The following is a 21,089-nucleotide window of genomic DNA, read 5'->3' as shown; positions in this document are numbered from 1 at the left end:
CACTCTTCTCTGAAGAGCTCTACGTACATCTTGGGCTTTATATAAGGGTCTTAGAGTAATAACTCACCTCCCCCCCCCCCATACTTTAAAGGGAATCAATCACTGGCTATTATGCTAACCAGCTGTGCTAAACAGTTGACCCCCATTTGCAGGGAGGCAGGGAAGAGATATATGAATGGGACGTGAGTAGGGGCTGTATAGCAGAGCTGGTAAGCTTTATAGCTAACAAGCTTAATTGCTCCCCAAGACATCGTATTGCATCTGTGACATCATCATAACAGTATATATATATCCACATGAGATGGAGGGAGAGGAGACTAAGGTTTAGAAGAAAATCTTTATTAACAATTGGTAACAAGTTTGGAGCTGCGGCATATGATATCTGTATTACCGCCAAATCTCCTCTGTACACGGGGAATACATAGCTGTGGTATCCGGCTTCTATCTGCTTTCTGGGGAACAGACGGGTGACTGATCACTGAGAGATCTGACTTGGCTTCTCCCCTGAGTGACTCTTCTGATGTTTTAAAAGTCTATTTTTCCGCATAAAACATTTCCCACATTTTTCACATGAATATGGCTTCTCCCCTGTGTGAGTTTTCTGATGTTTAACAAGAGATGATTTATAGTTAAAACATTTCCCACATTCTAAACATGAAAATGGCCTCTCTCCTGTGTGGGTTCTTTGATGTGTATTGAGCTGTGATTTCACAATAAAACATTTCCCACATTCTGAACATGAAAATGGCTTCTCCCCTGTGTGAATTCTTAGATGTTTAACAAGATCTGACTTATGAGTAAAACATTTCCCACATTCTAAACATGGAAATGGCTTTTCCCCTGTGTGAATTTTTCGATGTTTAACAAGATGTGAGTTCTCAGTAAAACATCTTCCACATTCTGAACATGAAAATGGCTTCACTCCTGTATGAATTCTTTGATGTTTGACAAGACCTGATTTCTGAATAAAACTTTTCTCACATTCTGAGCACGAAAAAGGTCTCTCCCCTGTGTGAATTCTTTGATGTTTAACAAAATCTGACTTCTGAGTACAACATTTCCCACATTCCAGACAGGAAAATAGCTTCTCCCCTGTGTGAGCTCTTTCATGTTCAGTGAACTGTGATTTATTAACAAAACATTTTCCACGATCTGGAGATGAAAACTGATTCTCTCCTGTATGAATTTTTTTATGTTTAACGAGACTTGATTTATACTTAAAACATTTCCCACATTCTGAACATGAAAATGGCTTCTCTCCTGTGTGAATTCTTTTATGAATAACAAGATCTGATTTGCGAGCAACACACTTCCCACATTCTGAACATGAAAATGGCTTCTCCCCTGTGTGAATTATTTGATGTCTAATGAGAGCTGATTTGCATGTAAAACATTTTCCACATTTGGAACATGAAAACGGCTTCTCTCCTGTGTGGATTCTTTGATGTATAACAAAGTCTGATTTCTGAATAAAACATTTCCCACATTCTAGACAGGAAAATCTCTTCTTCCATATGTGAGCTCTTTTACTTATAGTAAACTGGGATTTTTTAGGAAAACATTTTCCACGATCTGTAAATGAAAATGGCTTCTCTCCTGTGTGAATTTTGTGATGTTTAACAAGACTTGATTTATATTTAAAACGTTTCCCACATTCTGAACATGAAAATGGCTTCTCTCTTGTGTGAATTCTTTTATGTATAACAAGATCTGATTTGCGAGCAACACATTTCCCACATTCTGAACATGAAAATGGCTTCTCCCCTGTGTGAATTACTTGATGTCTAACGAGAGCTGATTTGCATGTGAAACATTTACCACATTTTGAACATGAAAATGGCTTCTCACCTGTATGAATTCTTTGATGTCTGACAAAATCTGATTTCTGACTAAAACATTTCCCACATTCTAGACAGGAAAACTGCTTCTCCCCTGTGTGAGCTCTTTTATGTATAGTGAGATGTGATTTTTTAGCAAAACATTTTCCACATTCTGAACATGAAAATGGCTTCTCCCCTGTGTGAATTCTTAAATGTTTAACAAGATCTGACTTATACGTGAAATATTTCCCACATTCTGAACATAAAAAAGGTTTCTCCCCTGTGTGAATTCTTAGATGTTTAACAAGATCTGACTTATAGGTAAAACATTTCCCACATTCTGAACATGAAAATGCCTTCTCCCCTGTGTGTATAATTTGATGTCTAACAAGAGTTGATTTGGAAGTAAAACATTTCCCACATTCTGAACATGAAAACGGCTTCTCCTTATTTTGCTTAGTAAGCTGTGATGAATCAGAAGATTGGATGGTATTAAAAGGATCAGATGACAGATTTTTGCTGTGAGGGGCTGAGGATGTACCTAGTATAATGGAACATTTTTCATATGTATGATCACGTACATTAAATCTTGAATATATCAGATTTCCCTCTGATCTCCGGGTACAGTCACCTGCCAATAGAGAAGAAATGTTTAATACATTTGTACTTAGGTTTTTTAATGCAGCATCTTGTCCAGAATATGACATCATGGAACCCTCCTGTCCTCCTCCATCGTGGAACCTTCCCGTCCTCCTCCATCGTGGAGCCCTCCCGTCCTCCTCCATCGTGGAGCCCTCCCGTCCTCCTCCATCGTGGAGCCCTCCCGTCCTCCTCCATCGTGGAGCCCTCCCGTCCTCCTCCATCGTGGAACCCTCCCGTCCTCCTCCATCGTGGAACCCTCCCGTCCTCCTCCATCGTGGAACCCTCCCGTCCTCCTCCATCGTGGAACCCTCCCGTCCTCCTCCATCGTGGAACCCTCCCGTCCTCCTCCATCGTGGAACCCTCCCTTCCTCCTCCATCGTGGAACCCTCCCTTCCTCCTCCATCGTGGAACCCTCCCTTCCTCCTCCATCGTGGAACCCTCCCGTCCTCCTCCATCGTGGAACCCTCCCGTCCTCCTCCATCGTGGAACCCTCCCGTCCTCCTCCATCGTGGAACCCCCCCCCTCCTCCATTGTGGAACCCTCCTGTTCTCGTCCATCGTGGAGCCCTCCCGTCCTCCTCCATCGTGGAACCCTCCTGTCCTCCATCGTGGAGCCCTCCCCGTCCTCCTCCATCGTGGAGCCCTCCCGTCCTCCTCCATCGTGGAGCCCTCCCGTCCTCCTCCATCGTGGAGCCCTCCCGTCCTCCTCCATCGTGGAGCCCTCCCGTCCTCCTCCATCGCTACCAACAACCCTTCTGGTGATATTACAGTATAGCAGAGTATTCCTGTATTTCGGGCCTAGGATGGAACCTGCCTGTTGGTTTAGTGCTGTTTAATGTAAAAGTATGTTTATTGTGATGTTTTATGTGATAAGAAAAAAACGTGCCTAAAGCACGCTGGAGGGCTCATCCGGAGAGGTGACAGGAAAGAGAAGCACAGCCGGAGGGGTGACGGGAGAGAGAAGCACAGCCGGAGGGGTGACGGGAGAGAGAAGCACAGCCGGAGGGGTGACGGGAGAGAGAAGCACAGCCGGAGGGGTGACGGGAGAGAGAAGCACAGCCGGAGGGGTGACGGGAGAGAGAAGCACAGCCGGAGGGGTGACGGGAGAGAGAAGCACAGCCGGAGGGGTGACGGGAGAGAGAAGCACAGCCGGAGGGGTGACGGGAGAGAGAAGCACAGCCGGAGGGGTGACGGGAGAGAGAAGCACAGCCGGAGGGGTGACGGGAGAGAGAAGCACAGCCGGAGGGGTGACGGGAGAGAGAAGCACAGCCGGAGGGGTGACGGGAGAGAGAAGCACAGCCGGAGGGGTGACGGGAGAGAGAAGCACAGGCGGAGGGGTGACGGGAGAGAGAAGCACAGCCGGAGGGGTGACGGGAGAGAGAAGCACAGCCGGAGGGGTGACGGGAGAGAGAAGCACGGCCGGAGGGGTGACGGGAGAGAGAAGCACGGCCGGAGGGGTGACGGGAGAGAGAAGCACGGCCGGAGGGGTGACGGGAGAGAGAAGCACGGCCGGAGGGGTGACGGGAGAGAGAAGCACGGCCGGAGGGGTGACGGGAGAGAGAAGCACGGCCGGAGGGGTGACAGGAGAGGAGGGCACGGCCGGAGGGGTGACAGGAGAGGAGGGCACGGCCGGAGGGGTGACAGGAGAGGAGGGCACAGCCATAGGGGTGACGGGAGAGGAGGGCACAGCCGTAGGGGTGACGGGAGAGAGAAGCACAGCCGGAGGGGTGACGGGAGAGGAGGGCACAGCCGGAGGGGTGACGGGAGAGGAGGGAACAGCCGAGGGGGTGAATGGAGAGGAGGGAACAGCCGGTGGGGTGACTGGAAGTGAGGGGCACAGCCGGAGGGGTGACGGGAGAGGAGGGCACAGCCTGAGGGGTGATGGGAGAGGGCGGGCACAGCCAAAGGGGTGTCGGGAGAAACACAGCCAGAGAGGTGATGGAAGAGGGAGGGACAGCCGAAGGGGTGAAGGATAAAAATGAGTTAGAGGCAGCCTAGTGTGTGGTAGATCAGTCAGACAGGGAGACTGACACTGTAAGGAGTAAGTATAATTTTCTTGAGGAATTACTTGCAAGACCCTTGGATATACTTCTATTTACCCATTCACGCCACGGCCAATTATCGTTTTTGCACTTTCGTTTTTTTAGGGTTATATTTTTTTTAAACCTCTATAAATCTTAAACCTAATAAATAGGCTTATACAAGACTATATAAAATACGATACTATAGGGAGGGATGTTGGTGCCTTTGTGAAAGTTTTGGAGAAACAGTCTTACCGGTAATACTAATACTGTTTTCTCTCTTCACCTTCACAATGGCACCACAGGAGAATACCAACCATTCATCTTAGGGCGGGACTTAAGCTTGAAGAACCTTTCGGCCAAAGGCTTGGTCCTCAGAGCGTTGCAGCTGGAGCTTGTAGTGTCTGGCAAACGTACTAGGCAAAGACCATGTAGCAGCCTTCATATTCACTCTATGAAAGAGCGAGCCCTCCCCGCCCGTGAGGTCGATACTGCCCTTGTAGAGTGAGTCTTGATGACTAAAAAAGATGGTAAGTTCTGTAGCTTATAGGATTCAGCAACTGTATTCCTAATCAATTGTGCAGGGACACTTTTAGAAACTTTTTTGCACTTGTTTTTGCCTTGAAATAGTATAAATAAATTTAGTTCTTTCCTCCAGGGTCTGCAGAGTCAAGATATTGCAGAACTGATCTTTTTACATTCAGGGAGAGAAATTTACGCTCCTGAGGGTCCTTGGGGTTCTTGCATAAGGAAGGCAGGATATCGCCTTGCGAACTATGAAAGTACTTTGGAAGGAAACTTTTGGAAGGAAATTTGGATCTGTCTTAAGAATAGAATGGTCATCGAGAACAGAACAGTAAGGTTCTCTGATAGTGAGGGCTTAGGGCCCCATTCCATGGAGCGATAATCGGCCCGATTCAGCAGATTATCACTCCGTGGAATAGAGACAACGATCAGCCGATGATCGTTGATATAGATTAGGACCTATATTTGTCGGGCAAGGACCGCGCACCGCTACGTGGAATAGCGGTGAGCGGCCGGCGACTGACGATATACATTACCTGTGCAGGGTGCAGGGCTCCTCTTCTTCTGCTTCTCCCGCGTCCCGCACACTCCTCCAGCGTCAGGGTGGCCTGTCTCAGCTCAGGCCGCTCAGCCAATCACTGGCCGCGGTGGTCCCGGCCAGTGATTGGCTGAGTGGCCTGTCAGCCGAGACAGGCCGCCCTGACGCTGGAGGAGCGCGTGGGACCTGGGAGAAGTAGGAGAAGAGGAGCCCTGCACCATGCATAGGTAATGTATACTAGTTAAGCTAGGGCTGCAAGGACATCGGTAACGATGTCCCTGCAGCCCTTAATTAACGATAATCGGGCCGTGGAATAGGCCCAGTAAACGAGCGCCGATCTAGCAGATCGGCGCTCGTTTATCGGGCCCCATCGGCCCGTGGAATACCACCCTTAGATCTCACAAACACGTCTAGCCAAATCAGTGGCAACCAGGAAGGCTGTTTTGAAAGCAAAGAACTTAATCAAAGCTTCCTCAATTGGTTAAAAAAGGGGGCGAGTGAGGGCCCTATTACACGGGACGATTATCGTGCGAAAAATCATTATATCGTTCTAATTTAAACGATAATCGTTGTGTGTAAAAAAAAAAATCGACCTCTCAGGATCCATGCCGACCGTTGAAGTTTGGATATGTCTAGGTGAAGAATAGGCCTCTGATGAAGAAGATCCTGGAGTCCCCCTGGAGCCTTGTGGCATGCCTCCACTCAAAGGTTGCCTCACTTCCCACACACTTGAAGGGGTCCGTGGTCATTAGGGACACGGTAGTAGCGTGGAGAGAAATTAGAAAAACCCTTAGACTCCCTTACCTGGTGACTAAAAGAATGCCTTTGTGGGATCACCCGAACTTCCCACAAGGTAGAGAGGACGGGCAATACAGTCTATGGAGGGAAAAAGGGATCAACACAGCAGCACACCTGATGAATGTGACGGAAAAGAGATGGATGACCTCCTTAGAATTGCGCACGACCTATGACCTACCCCCCTCCAATTTCCTGCAAATTATTAAGGCGCTATCGTTCTGTAGAAGCAGACTGAGAGATGTGTCTAAAGAAGTTGTTGCCAACACCTTTGATGAAATATTGGGTCCGGGACCCCGACTGGTCTCTCTGTCTGATTTATACAGAATTTTTCGTGATGATTTTCTTAAGGTGTCTTCTTCTGGTCTTTTTGCTAAATGGGAGACCATCACAAATTAGACTGACATTGGTGACAAGATTTGTGCGGGGTTGGCAAAAGTGAGACAGTGTGTGGTGAACGAACGTTGGAGGGAGACGTATTTTCGTATAATCCATTGTGCGCTTTACAGATTTAACCTCCCCGCATCACCAAATTTTCCGGACCGCATAACGGCATGCCCTAAGTGTAAAGAGGTAGCCATTGATTTGTGGCATGGACTCTGGACGTGCCCCAAATCGGAGCAATTCTGGAGCGAGGTCATAGAATATGTGAACAAATATTGGAAAATTAAGCTGAGATCCACCCCGCAGGTCATTATCCTTCATTCAATTGATCCAGAGGAGGGAGTTTGTGCCCCGGTGGGAAGTATCCCTTTAATAGTGCATGTGGTTTTACTAGCAGCAAAGAGGCTACTGTTACAACATTGGTTGGAGCCCCGCGTTCCTGGTGTTGGGGAACTCATCACCATACTGAAAGGCCTACTAGGCATTGATAGAGTTGAAACAGAAAGACATAAGGAGAAAGGGACCTCTCTGTTTTTTAAGAAGTGGAGGACCTTTATTCAAACGCATTATACGCAGGGAGAAATCCATCAAATTGTTGCGCCCTTTAGTTATACCTTGTGGTATCTTAAGCAGGATATAGCTGGCTCTCTGGGCCCATTGTGCCTTCCGCCAAGACCTTCTGCACGTGGGGCACAGCCTCCCTTATAAGGGCATTCTATGATTGTGTGATACGCGATACTGATGAGTCTGCACATCGTTGCTTATTCATTTATTGTTGCCTTCCTATTTCTCCCCTCCCCCCTCTTTTCTTTCCCTTTCTTCCCTCCCCTCTTCTCCCCTCTCTTTCAGTGGGTTCTCTAGTTCTCTGTTTACCAGTTGGATATATTCCAGTTAAGTGCCAATGTATGTGGTTCCAATAGGAGCAGATGGAGTATGTGTTTGCTCATTAATCTTTTCGCAGATGTATATGTCTTATATTTGCACTTCATCAAGACTTGAGCTTTGTGCTCTTATTCTTTCATACTGGAATGCTTTTGTATACTGTTTTTTGGAAAAAATATTTTTTGAAAATCCTTTAATAAACAGAAGTTTTTTTTTTTTTAAAAAAAGAAGATCCTGGAGGAGAAGAAGGTGGACTGGAGGTTCTAATGCCAGATTCTGAACGAGACCAAACCAGGCTCTTCTCGGCCATTAGGGTACCAGTAGGATACCTGTCACTTTCTCTGCCAGGATCTCTGCAGAACTCGGGAAATTACAGGAATCGGAGGGAAGCCGTATACTAGGCTGAAGTTCCAGGGTAAGGATAGCGCGTCCACAGCTAGAGCTCCTTCCCAGGGTTTCAGAGTGAAGAGTTTTTCAACCTTCTTGTTGTACCTGGTTGCAAATTAACCTATCCTAGCCTTTGGGATAGCTCTAGTGTCCACCTTTACTCTTGCCTTTAAAATTCTTCTGGAACTTGGGGCATCTAAATTGTTCCTTTTGCTTAGAAGTTTTATCCTCAGGAACATCTTTTTTTTTTCTTATCTGAGGATTTGTAAATTATCTTGTCCAGGGCCGAGCTGAAGACATATTTACCCTTGAAAGGGATACCGCAGAGTTTAGACTTAGAAACTATATCCCCAGTCAAATTCTTAAGCCAAAGTGCCCGACGGCCAGCATTGGTCCTCCAATTTACCTATCCACACGTGTAAGGCTCTGGTGGCAACAAAGGTTGCAGCAATATTATTTTTTTTAAATATAAAAGATACTGTTTCCAAAGATTTTTTCAAAAGGCTCTCAGCTTTGTGGTCCATCAGGTCTTTAAGTTGGGATGAATCCTCAAATGGCAAGGTAGTTTTTTCTGTTACATTCGCCAATTGTGCATCGATCTTAGGGACCCCCCCCCCTTCTCTAAGTCTTCTTCCGTAATTAAAGACTGAAGCGTCTCATGAATTTCACTCTAATCCTGCAAAGAGCTCATCTATAACAGAACTCTCTTCAGGAAAATCTTCCATGCCCAAAGCATGTCTTACTGCCTTTAATATTGGAGTCGTAGGATCGACAGGGAGAAAATATCTTTTACCCCCTTCTTTAGTGACCGACTCATCGGAACTAATAACCATAGAGTCCAAAACCTGCCCTGTAGTCTTATATTATAGGGGCAGTCGGCAGAGGAAAACCAGCAACAATATGAAGTGGAGGCTGAGGAGCTTCAGGTGGAGGCACCATTGGTGAAACTGTAAGAGAAGCCACAATTTCTCTTCTCTTTCATAATATCACTTATACAGTAGGGGCAGATATTCTTCCTATTCTTGAACCACAACAAATTCCCCCCCTGGTGTAGCAAACATTGGCACACTTATGGATGGTGGCGGAGGAGTTTTATCTGCAGGGGTCTCCATTGGTTATCAATGGCACAGACCTAAGGACGGCCGACCCGCTAGATGAGCAGACCTTTTAAACTAACCACCAGCATTCCAGAAGGTCGAGGAATCCCTGCATAAGGTTACGGTGCCTCTGCAGAGAGAACTAGTCAAGAACTAGGCACATCCAGTGACGCACAATACAGGCACACTTCCTCGAGTGAACCAGAAGTAGGCCTCAAGCCTTGCGCCGCGGTCCCTTCCCGAACCCAGAAGCGGGAATTAAATTTCTGGGTATCCGCACATCTCTCGTACCTGCCCTTAAAGAGACAGGAAAAGCCCTGGTGAAGGGGAGGGGCTTTTAACCTTTAGTGTTTGTGCCTTTCCTGCCCCTTAGGGTAGAATTAACTCCTGTGGTGCCATTGTGAAGGTTAGGAAAGAAATTTAAGAATGTTCCTGAACGGCAGCACAACACATGGGATAAAGCCCCCAGGGTACAATCACAGGATAGTTAGCAAGAAATTAATTACGCTTTTAAATATCCGCCCTATAAAGCCTATAAAGAATATGGGCTCCTATGGTGAAAAAATAGCGCTATGGCCTTTTATACACAAGGAGGGAAAAAGTGCAAAATGGAAAATTAGCTATGACATGAAGGGGTTAATGGGTGGACATTCAAACAGTAACTGGATAGGAGTCTAAGAGGAGTTATTAGTATCATGGCCCCAAACTGGGGCAAATACTCCACCCCCATCAGTAGTGACAGCAGATGATGCAGATATCGGCCTCGTCCACACAGATGTATTTCATGTCCATATTATAGATGCACAGTGTGTGTTATCTCCTAGAATGGTGTCACTGTATGGGGGATATACAGCAGAGAAGACTGACAGGACACAGAGATTATAATATTCCACCTAGGCGCTTACCTGTAGTGATGTCCTCCTTATACTGCTCATCACTGCTGTCATCTGTCTCTTCTTCCTCCTCTTCTTTTACCCTTATGTCTGTAGCATTAGAACAGTTCAGATTCTTCCCGGTAGAAATGTCCTTCTTATACTGCTCATCAACGCTCACATCTGTCTCTTCTTCTTTTACCCTTATTTCTATAGCATTTATAGAGTCCAGCTCATTTCCGGAAGTGATGTCCTCCATATACTGCTCATAACCGCCTACATCTGTCTCTTCTTTTACCCTTATTTCTATAGGATTAATAGAGTTCAGCTCGTTCCCTATAGTGAAGTCCTCCTTATTCTGCTCATCACTGCTCAAATCTGTCTCTTCTTTTACCCTTACTTCTATAGCATTAATAGAGTTCAGCTCGTTCCCTATAGTGATGTCCTTCTTATACTGCTCATCACTGCTCAAATCTGTCTCTTCTTTTACCCTTACTTCTATAGCTTTAATAGAGTTCAGCTCATTCCCTATAGTGATGTCCTCCTTACACTGCTCATCACTGCTCTCTTCTTCTTTTACCATCTTGTCTGCAGTATAAAAAGTGTTTATATCCTTTTCTTCAGTGATGTCCTCCATATACATCTCCTCTTTTACTGTTATGTCCAGAGCATTAATATTGTTCCCATCTTTTCCCTGTTTCATAAGATGTGAGAGAAATATTGTAAGTAACATCAGACAGGAGGAGAAGTCAGGTGGGATGTACAGATCATAGGGAACATCTCCATCTACCTGATCCTGTGGGAGAAGAGGACGGGGACATCTCTCTGGTGCTGTTCTCTTACTGGATCTGACTGGAGGGAACACATACAGAGACTGAATTCATTCTTTCCATCCAGATAATACAGAGAGGAGGTGTGTATATAGTCCTGTCTATTACCTGCTGATGGGAGGATTATTATCCTCTCGGCCATCTTGTCTCTGTCTCTCTCCATGGTTGATGGGTCGGTCTCTTATATAGAAGATATCAGCAGAGGATCCTGGAGGGAAGAGGAGGAGACAATGTAATGCGGCTCTAGATTCCTGGAGATAGAAATATACATGGACAGGAGGGGATATGGGGGAATATGGGAGGAGACAATGTAATATATCTGGGGGATGAAGCTTCTCATAGACGTCAGTTATATAGAAACATAAAAGTTTGTCTGCATAAAAAGACCACTGGGTCCATCTAGTCGGCCCTTTTAGTATTTTCTTTCTTATTATCTTAGGATAGATATATGTTTATCCCAGGCGTGTTTAAATTCTGTTATAGTAGATTTACCAACCACATCTGCTGGAAGTTTGTTCCAAGTATCTACTACTCTTTTAATAACGTAATATTTTCTCATGTTGCTTCTGATCTTTCCCCCAGTAACCTCTCACAGTGTCTTCTTGTTCTTGAGTTGTTGTTGTTTTTTTTTTTTACTAAAAACACTTCCTTCCAGAACCTTATTTAGTCCTGTAATATATATAACGTTTTCCATAATGTCCTCCCCCCTTTCCCTTCTTTCCTCCAGACTATACAGATTTAAATCCTTCAGTCTTTTCTGATATGTTTTATGCCTCACACCCTCCACCATTTTTGTAGCCGTCTTTGGACCCGTTGTATTTTATCAATATCCTCTTTTAGGTGAGGTCTCCAGAACTGGACACAGTATTCCAGATGTGATATAACCAGATATATACACCCCAGCATACGATTTGCTTTCCCCACCGCCTGGTTGCACTGGTGACTCATTTTAAGGCTGTCAGAAATCACTACCCCTAAATCCTTCTCTTCTGAAGTCTTTTCCAACACAGAACTGCTGATGTGATACTCGGATAGAGGATTCCTCCTCCCCAAGTGCATTATTTTACATTTGGAAACATTGAACTTCAATTTCCAATGTTTGGACACTTATCTAGCAAAGCTAAATCATTTCCCATATTACTGACACCTCCAGGAATATCAACCCTATTGCACACTTTTGTGTCATCAGCAACAGACAAACCTTACCCACTAACCCTTCTCCTATATCACCATCCTTACCTACCAACCCTTCTCCTGTTACTATCCTTACCTACCAAACCTTCTCCTATGTCACTATCCTTACCTACCAACCCTTCTCCTATATCACTATCCTTACCTACCAACCCTTCTCCTATATCACTATCCTTACCTACCGCACCTTCTCCTATGTCACTATCCTTACCTACCAACCCTTCTCCTATGTCACTATCCTTACCTACCAACCCTTCTCCTATGTCATTATCCTGACCCACTAACCCTTCTCCTATGTCATTATCCTTACCCACTAACCCTTCTCCTATATCACTATCCTTACCAACCAACCCTTCTCCTATGTCACTATCCTTACCTACCAACCCTTCTCCTATGTCACTATCCTTACCTACACACCATTCTCCTATGTCACTATCCTTACCTACCAACCCTTCTCCTATGTCACTATCCTTACCCACCAACCCTTCTCCTATGTCACTATCCTTACCTACCAACCCTTCTCCTATGTCACTATCCTTACCCACCAACCCTTCTCCTATGTCACTATCCTTACCTACCAAACCTTCTCCTATATCACTATCCTTACCCACCAACCCTTCTCCTATGTCACTATCCTTACCTACCAACCCTTCTCCTATATCACTATCCTTACCCACCAACCCTTCTCCTATATCACTATCCTTACCTACCAACCCTTCTCCTATGTCACTATCCTTACCTACCAACCCTTCTCCTATGTCACTCTCCTTACCCACCAACCCTTCTTCTATGTCACTATCCTTACCCACCAACCCTTTTCCTATGTCACTATCCTTACCCACCAACCCTTCTTCTATGTCACTATCCTTACCCACCAACCCTTTTCCTATGTCACTATCCTTACCCACCAACCCTTCTCCTATGTCACTATCCTTACCTACCAACCCTTCTCCTATGTCCCTATCCTTACCTACCAACCCTTCTCCTATGTCACTCTCCTTACCTACCAACCCTTCTTCTATGTCACTATCCTTACCCACCAACCCTTTTCCTATGTCACTATCCTTACCTACCAACCCTTCTCCTGTGTCACTATCCTTACCTACCAACCCTTCTCCTGTGTCACTATCCTTACCCACCAACCCTTCTCCTATGTTACTATCCTTACCCACCAACCCTTCTATGTCACTATCCTTACCTACCAACCCTTCTCCTGTGTCACTATCCTTACCCACCAACCCTTCTCCTATGTTACTATCCTTACCCACCAACCCTTCTCCTATGTTACTATCCTTACCCACCAACCCTTCTCCTATGTTACTATCCTTACCCACCAACCCTTCTCCTATGTCACTATCCTTACCCACCAACCCTTCTCCTATATCACTATCCTTACCCACCAACCTTTCTCCTATGTCACTATCCTTACCTACCAACCTTTCTCCCATGTCACTATCCTTACCTACCAACCCTTCTCCTGTGTCACTATCCTTACCCACCAACCCTTCTCCTATGTTACTATCCTTACCCACCAACCCTTCTCCTATATCACTATCCTTACCCACCAACCCTTCTCCTATGTCACTATCCTTACCTACCAACCCTTCTCCTATGTCACTATCCTTACCTACCAACCCTTCTCCTATGTCACTATCCTTACTTACCAAACCTTCTCCTATGTCACTATCCTTCCCTACCAAACCTTCTCCTATGTGTCACTTACAAATATATTAAAAAGAACAGGACCCAGAACAGACCCTTGTGGCCGCCATGTGTAACCAGTCTCTGCTCTGAATATACACCATTAACAACAACCCTCTGATATCTATCCTTCAGCCAACCACAAATCCACTGAACTATCCAGGGATTAAGTCCAATTTTCTCTAACTTCTCTCTCAGCTCTTTATGGGGACCTGTATCTGCGTCTTTGCTGAAGTCCAGATAGGCGATATCCACAGCACCACCTTCATCCAGCACTTTTGTGACATAATCAAAGAAATCAATGAGATTAGTCTGACATGATCGGCCCTCAGTAAAGCCATGCTGGTTTGGATCCATCAAATTATTGATTCTTACGTGATCTATTATCTTTTTTAGAAGAGTTTCCATCATTTGTACTACTTCAGATGTTAAGCTCACTGGCCTGTAGTTACTGGGCTCCTCTCTACTCCCCTTCTTGAGGATGGGTATAATATTGGCCGTTCTCCAATCATCAGGGACATCTCCTGTTAGCAGGGATTGGTTATACAGATCTGTCAGGAGGGCAGCAATCACAGATCTGAATTCTTTAAGAACCCTGGGATGGATCCCATCTGGACCCATCGCCTTATTCAGCTTTATACGGGCAAGTTCCTCTGCAACTCTGAAAACCCTGGAGCTGGAGGCAATGCTGTGTCAAACCATCCTGTGATTGTGAAGGCCGCCTTCTGAAAACACTGAACAGAAGTAGCTATTCAAATAGTCATCGACCGCCTTATCTCCATCAATAAACGTATTATCCCCATTACTTATTTTAGCTATTCTTCTTCTTCCTGTCACTTATATATCTGAAGAAGGCTTTACTCCCCTCATTAACCGATTTTGAGGCTTTAGCAGCATTTATAATTTGCTTTGCCTCCTCCTGTATAATTTCATACATCAGCTACATTTCCATTCTCTTTATACTTCCTATAGGCTGACTTTTTTTCCCTTTACAATGGTCTTAACTAGGGATGGTCATGCAGTGGGCGGATACAGCGGGGGGACCGCCTGGAAAACTGGGATACAGCCTATGGCTATGGCTGTATCCCAGTTTTCCAGGCGTTCCTCCCGCTGGATCCGCCCGCTGCACGGAGCGGGCAGACAGCGGTAATCATTGCGGATGGTTCAGGTTCGTACGAACCCCGTCCGAACCATCCCTAGTCTTAACCTCTTTAGTAAACCATAATAGATTCTTCTTCCTTTTACTTTTGCTAACTTCTTGTACATGTAATCTTGTTGCCTTTAACCTCTTAAGGACATATGCCGTACCCGTACGGCATATGTCCGCAAGAGAAGTTCAGAAGGGGGCCGCGCCGCGACCCCGCTCTGATCTGCTGCGATGCCGACTGCTATCTGCAGCACGAGACCGCGGCTATTAGCGGGAGGATCGCCGCTCCCACTAATTAACACTAACAGTGTTACAGTGTTATTTGCAGCCCATCCCTGGTATCTAGTGGAGGGATCCCTGCCCCACGTGATGCGATCATGGAGGGGGGATCCCTTGGTCTTACCGGGCCAGGCCTCAGCATTGGTATTCTATTGCAATGGTGTGCAGCAGGCCATAGCAATAGAGCACTGATTTCAAGGATCGGTGCTGTGTTATACAGCTACACTGATCTCTATGAGAGATCAGTGTAGTTGTATTAGAAGTCCCCCAGGGGGGCTTCTAAGTAATGTAAAAGTGAAAAAAAAATGTCTTCATTAATTAAAAAAAACCCTAATAAAAGTCTGAATCACCCCCTTTTCCCATTTTATAAATAAAAATAAATAAACATGTTTGGTATCGCCACATGTGTAATCGTGCAAACTATTAATTTATCACAATCCTGATCTCGCCAGGCAAACGACGTAAGCGCAAAGACCCGCCAAAGTGCAAAAATTGAGCATCAACTCTAGAAACATTGTAATGAAAAGCGATCAAAAAGTCCCATATGCGCAATCAAGGTACCGATAGAAAGAACACATCATGGGGCAAAAAATTACACCTCAATCAGCCCCATAGACCAAAGGATAAAGGGTTACAAGCATGGGAATAGAGCAATTTTAAGGAATATAAAAGTTATGCAAGTTACATATTGTTTTAATCAGATCCCTCTTTGGACTGCATGCAAACCCAGAGAGTCTCCGGCTCTTTGTATGTATTTTGGATGACTGTCAATTTAAGACTATCCCTAACATAAATGGCTCCCCCGCCTCCCCTTCTCTCTGTTCTGTCTTTCCAGTATAAAACATATCCCAATATAGCTATTTCTCAATCATTCGAATCTTTACCCTCCGTGGCCACTGATAACCCCCGATACATATATATATATATATATATATATACACACTGTGCCTTCAGCTGCAGAGCCGTACAGGAGCCGTGTGCTTTCCCTGTGCTTCCTGGACCTACTATGATATCACAGTCATGTGATCAGTCACATGATCAGGGGCTGGGTTGTGACTAAATCCTATATCTGGGAAGGACCTTTTTGCCCCCTAGTGGTCAGGTCCTGAATAGATCCAGTATTTTGCCATCACACATTGAATTGAATTTTTTCTCATAACGTAGAAAGACCTTTTGCATTTATTATATACTGAGAAGAGTCATGTAGGAGAGGTCCTCCTGGTGATGGGATTTTGCGTCTTCTATAGTGTAAAAAAAAAGCTGCACGACAATAACCAAAACTTGGCTAACAAAGTTTTTTTTTTATTTTTTTTTAAAGTCTATGCAGTCTGACCATAACACAGCTGGGCTAAAGAAAAGACTTGTGGCCCACTGAAACAGTGTCGGACAGTTTATTGAAGAGGCAGCGTTTGGACGAGGTGTTCACATCATGTCTACTCTGATTATGTGCCGACCCGCAGCAGATTCATCGCATGTGTTCTCGCCCTCAGGGTGTGAACACGTACCTGAACCACTGCAGATATTAAAGGGGTAATGCGGCACTAAAAAATTATTCACAGAATAACACACATGTTATGTCTGTGAATCGCCCCCTTCCCGTGTCCCACCACCTCCGCCCATGTACTCGGAAGTGTTGGTGCATTATACATTACCTGATCCGTGTCGTGCATGTCCTCCATCTTGTGTCAAACGTCATCTTCGGCCACCCGGCCGAATCGCTGCCGTCGTCCCCCCTCCGCACAGTTATGCTCAGCCACTGTTTGGCACAAGATGGAAGACATGCGCGACACGGATCAGGTAATGTATAATGCACCAACACTTCCGAGTACACGGGCGGGGGTGGTGGGACACGGGTAGGGGGCGATTCATAGACATAACATACATTACAAAGTTGTATAACTTTGTAATGTGTGTTATGCTGTGAATAATTTTTTAGCGCCGCACTACCCCTTTAACATGCTAATAGAATTGCATAGGGACATGCTGTCTTCCTGGTGTTCACCAGCTTTATCCCTCGCTCACCTGATGGGCAGGCAGGGGGTGTGCGGCAAGGCAGGGAGGAGGCATGACCTCCTACGTGCCAGATTTATCACAATTTATGCCCATTCGCAGGTGCAGGGCCAGCTGTACTAAGAGGCGTAAGCCTCTAAGTAAATCCGGCTTGGGAAAAGGGAGCAGGGCGTACGCGTACGCCAGTCCTAATACATCTCCCCTTATGAGGCTGTCCAGACGTTCCCTGCTGCAAAAAAATAGGACAGATTGCTCTATAGAAGTCTATGGAATCCATGTTTTTCACTGATCCCACCTCTGTGGCAGCGCATCCCCACATATGACCCCTCCCGAACCGGTGCAGCCCCCCATCGCTTCCTTCTCCTGTCTCTCCTGTCGCACAAGTGACATCACTCATGCCCTGGGAAGCCGGGAGAACAAACCACAGTTCAGGTGAGATCTGAGTTGATCTGTGGAGATGCACTGCCAGGTCGGGGGGTGGCAGGGGAGTCATCTGTGTGAATGTGCTGCCAGTTCCGGGGGGGTCATCTGTGTGCATGTGCTGCCAGGTCAGAGCGGTCGTCTGTGTGCATGTGCTGCCAGGTCTGGGGGGGGGGGTCATCTGTGTGCATGTGCTGCCAGGTCTGGGGGGGGTCATAGGTGTGCATGTGCTGCCAGGTCCAGGGGGGTCATCTGTGTGCATGTGCTGCCAGGACTGGGGGGGGGTCATCTGTGTGCATGTGCTGCCAGGTCCAGGGGGGTCATCTGTGTGCATGTGCTGCCAGGTCCAGGGGGGTCATCTGTGTGCATGTGCTGACAGGTCAGGGGGGTCATCTGTGTGCATGTGCTGCCATGTCAGGGGGTGGGAGTCATCTGTGTGCATGTGTGCTGCAAGGTCCAGGGGGGTCATCTGTGTGCATGTGCTGCCAGGTCAGGGGGGTGGGGTTCATTTATGTGCTGCCAGGTCAGGGGGGTAATCTGTGTGAATGTGCTGCCAGGTCAGGGGGGGGGGGGGGTCATCTGTGTAAATGTGCTGCCAGGTCAGGGGGGTCATCTGTGTGCATGTGCTGCCAGGTCGGCAGTGGGGGTCATCTATGTGCATGTCCTGCCAGGTCAGAGGAGTCATCTGTAAGCATGTGGTGCCAGGTCGGAGGGTGGGGGTCATCTATGTGCATGTGCTGCCAGGTCTGTGGGGATGCACTGCCAGTGTAAGAATTATTATGTATATATAATTACCTAGAATATAGATAATATATACCCATGCTGCCCCTTTGTTCTCCCCCAGACGTCCATATGCCGTGCTGACACAGATGATGAATAGGAGAAAATCTGCCTGGAGCATTCCTATTGATGAGGAGGGACAGAGAAGTTGTGCCAGCCTAAGGCATACACAATCTAGGCCACAGCCGTTGGGCACAGGGCTGCAAGTTTTAAAGTAAATTTTTCGGACAACTACCGTATTTTTCGCTTTATAGGACGCGCCTTTTGATAAGACGCACCCCTGATTTTAGGGGGGAAAAATAGAAAAAAAAAATATTTTGCTCATTGTCACAGTTTGGAGATAGCAGTGTGATTGGTGCCAATCCCCCCATATAGTGCCCCACATAGTAGCCAATGCCCTCATACAGTAGCCAGTGCCCCCATATAGTGCCCCACATAGTAGCCAATGCCCCCATATAGTGCCCCACATAGTTGCCAATGCCCCCATATAGTAGCCAGTGCCCCCATATAGTAGCCAATGCCCCCATACAGTGCCCCCCATAGTAGCCAATCCCCCCTGCGACCAGAAAAACAACAAACAGGCTACTCACCCGTCCGCCGGCCCCAGTAGCTCCTCTCCCGACACTCCGGTCTCCTGACATCCTCCGGCACAGGCAGCGGGGGACAGAGAGACTGCCGCTGCAGAACACTTCCGGGACACAGGCAGCTTTTCTGTACCCCGCTGCCTGTGCCCGGAGGATGACATGAGGCCGGAGGATGACGGGAGACCGGAGTGTCGGGAGAGGAGCTGCTGGGGCCGGCGGAGAGGTGAGTAGGACAGCGATCCCCTCCGCCCGCCAAGCCGGCCCCCTCCATCGCCACTTAGCCGATCAGGAGCCCAGGAAAGTGCTGCTCATTGCACTTTCCTGGGCTTCTGATCGGCTCAGCTGAGCGGGGATAGAGGGGGCGGGTGGGGCGGGCAGAGGGGATGGCTCAGGGCCGCTCACTATGCATATGTATAGTGAGCGGCAATACAGAGGGCGGGCGGGACGGCTTCCATGCGGAGCTCAGCACTGCTTGGGAGCCGTCTTCGCTTTATAGGACGCACTTAGTTTTTCCTCCCACTTTGGAAGAAAAGTGCGTCTTATAAAGCGAAAAATACGGTACATCACCTACCAAACGAACCCCATGACAGATCTTGGATTAAAAGCAGCTATCTGAAGGTACAAGCGGTTTGGGGGGGGGGGGGGTCAGATTTTGGGTATAGAGTCACTTTAAAATCACAGACAGCTGATGTACGTATCAGTAACATAAGTGGGAAAAAAATCATTCATTTTGATCTTTCAACATGTTCTCAAATCATCGTTGGTCGTTTGCTAAAAATTCGCAGATCACGTTGTGTAAACAGTCTTTCAAAGATTCACCCTATGTGAAAGATGGGCTTAAGCGATCTTAAAAACGATCGCAATGAATATTCTTACAAACTTTCTAACTATTTATTCGTCTAAACAGTGATCGTTATAAAAACCAAATTGTTGCTTCAAAATCATTAAACAATCGATTGGGCGAATTATCTCTTCGTGTAAATGCAGCATTAACTTTTATAGACAGAATATGGGGCGGTAGTACTCATGCACAGTGTATTCACATGAAATGTATAAACTTTCAATACAGGCAGGGTTTCAAGTCACAAGTCACATACATATCACACTCTGATAGGTCAATCCATAGATGTCAGCAGTTTCCTGTCCTGCACAGTCAGGCTGGTACATCATGTTTACCATAAATTGTTTATTTAACAGTGTCTCTTCATTGCGTCTGTATTGTGGCTGCAATGTAGGTTCGAGGTGCTGTGCTCATCGGCGTGCTGCCAGCATTCCTTTCCTTCTACCAGGTCATCTGTTGGGATGTGCTGCCAGGTCCGGGTGAGGGACAGGTCATCCGTGTGGGGGGGAGGGGATTTGGCAACCTTTCAGCTTCTGCCCAGGAAACCCTGTAGCAGTCAGCAGCCTCTGAGGCCCCCAACACCTTAAATATGTGATCATTTGAGGGTTTACTACAGTGAACTACGTTTTTAAACAGTCTAGGGGGTGGGGGCATTATATCCGCAATCGAGGGGGGGGGGCATTATATCCACAGTGTGTGTGTGTGTGGGGGGGCATTATATCCACAGTGTGTGTGTGTGTGGGGCATTATATCCACAGTGTGTGTGTGTGTGGGGGGGGGGGGCATTATATCCACAGTGTGTGTGTGTGGGGGGCATTATATCCACAGTGTGTGTGTGTGGGGGGGGGCATTATATCCACAGTGTGTGTGTGTGTGGGGGGGCATTATATCCACAGTGTGTGTGTGTGTGGGGGGGCATTATATCCACAGTGTGTGTGTGTGGGGGGGGCATTATATCCACACTGTGTGTGTGTGTGTGGGGGGGGCATTATATCCACAGTGTGTGTGTGTGTGGGGGGGGGCATTATATCCACAGTGTGTGTGTGTGTGGGGGGGGGGGCATTATATCCACAGTGTGTGTGTGTGTGTGTGTGGAGGGGGGGGCATTATATCCACAGTGTGTGTGTGTGTGTGGAGGGGGGGGCATTATATCCACAGTGTGTGTGGGGGGGGGGGGGCATTATATCCACAGTGTGTGTGTGGGGGGGCATTATGCCCACTATAGGGATATAAAGCACCGTGTGTAAATTAGGGCAAACTAGTGTTGGTCATTGGGCTTATTCAGTACTATCACAGCCCCCTGTCCCTGCAGACCATCACATGGCATAACAGTACAGCTAGACC

At 46.8% G+C, this 21,089-nt stretch overlaps 2 protein-coding genes across 3 annotated transcripts in view; both read right to left on the bottom strand.

Moving 5' to 3' along the window:
- Positions 1-21,089, bottom strand: part of LOC138786721 (zinc finger protein ZFP2-like) — a 380,133-nt gene that overhangs the window by 329,130 nt on the left and 29,914 nt on the right. The window lies entirely within an intron of this gene.
- On the bottom strand, positions 358-10,693 carry LOC138786706 (zinc finger protein 271-like). The gene is made up of 2 exons (XM_069963696.1): positions 9,996-10,693; positions 358-2,451 (listed from the first exon to the last, which is right to left on the bottom strand). The coding sequence occupies exons 1-2, from the start codon at positions 10,663-10,665 to the stop codon at positions 476-478; spliced, it is 2,646 nt and encodes an 881-aa protein (XP_069819797.1). The 5' UTR covers positions 10,666-10,693; the 3' UTR covers positions 358-475.

Source organism: Dendropsophus ebraccatus, chromosome 3 (assembly GCF_027789765.1).
Source record: "Dendropsophus ebraccatus isolate aDenEbr1 chromosome 3, aDenEbr1.pat, whole genome shotgun sequence".
Classification (NCBI taxonomy): domain Eukaryota; kingdom Metazoa; phylum Chordata; class Amphibia; order Anura; family Hylidae; genus Dendropsophus; species Dendropsophus ebraccatus.
The sequence above is the reverse complement of the archived record's forward strand: the minus strand, read 5'-3'. Positions and strand labels throughout refer to the sequence as shown.

Excerpts from the sequence above, each read along its gene's own strand:
- LOC138786706 (XM_069963696.1), bottom strand. The coding sequence starts at position 10,665 with ATGAAACAGGGAAAAGATGGGAACAATATTAATGCTCTGGACATAACA. Across the intron at positions 2,452-9,995 it reads TAAGGAGGACATCACTACAG|GTGACTGTACCCGGAGATCA; the intron begins GTAAGCGCCTAG and ends CTCTATTGGCAG.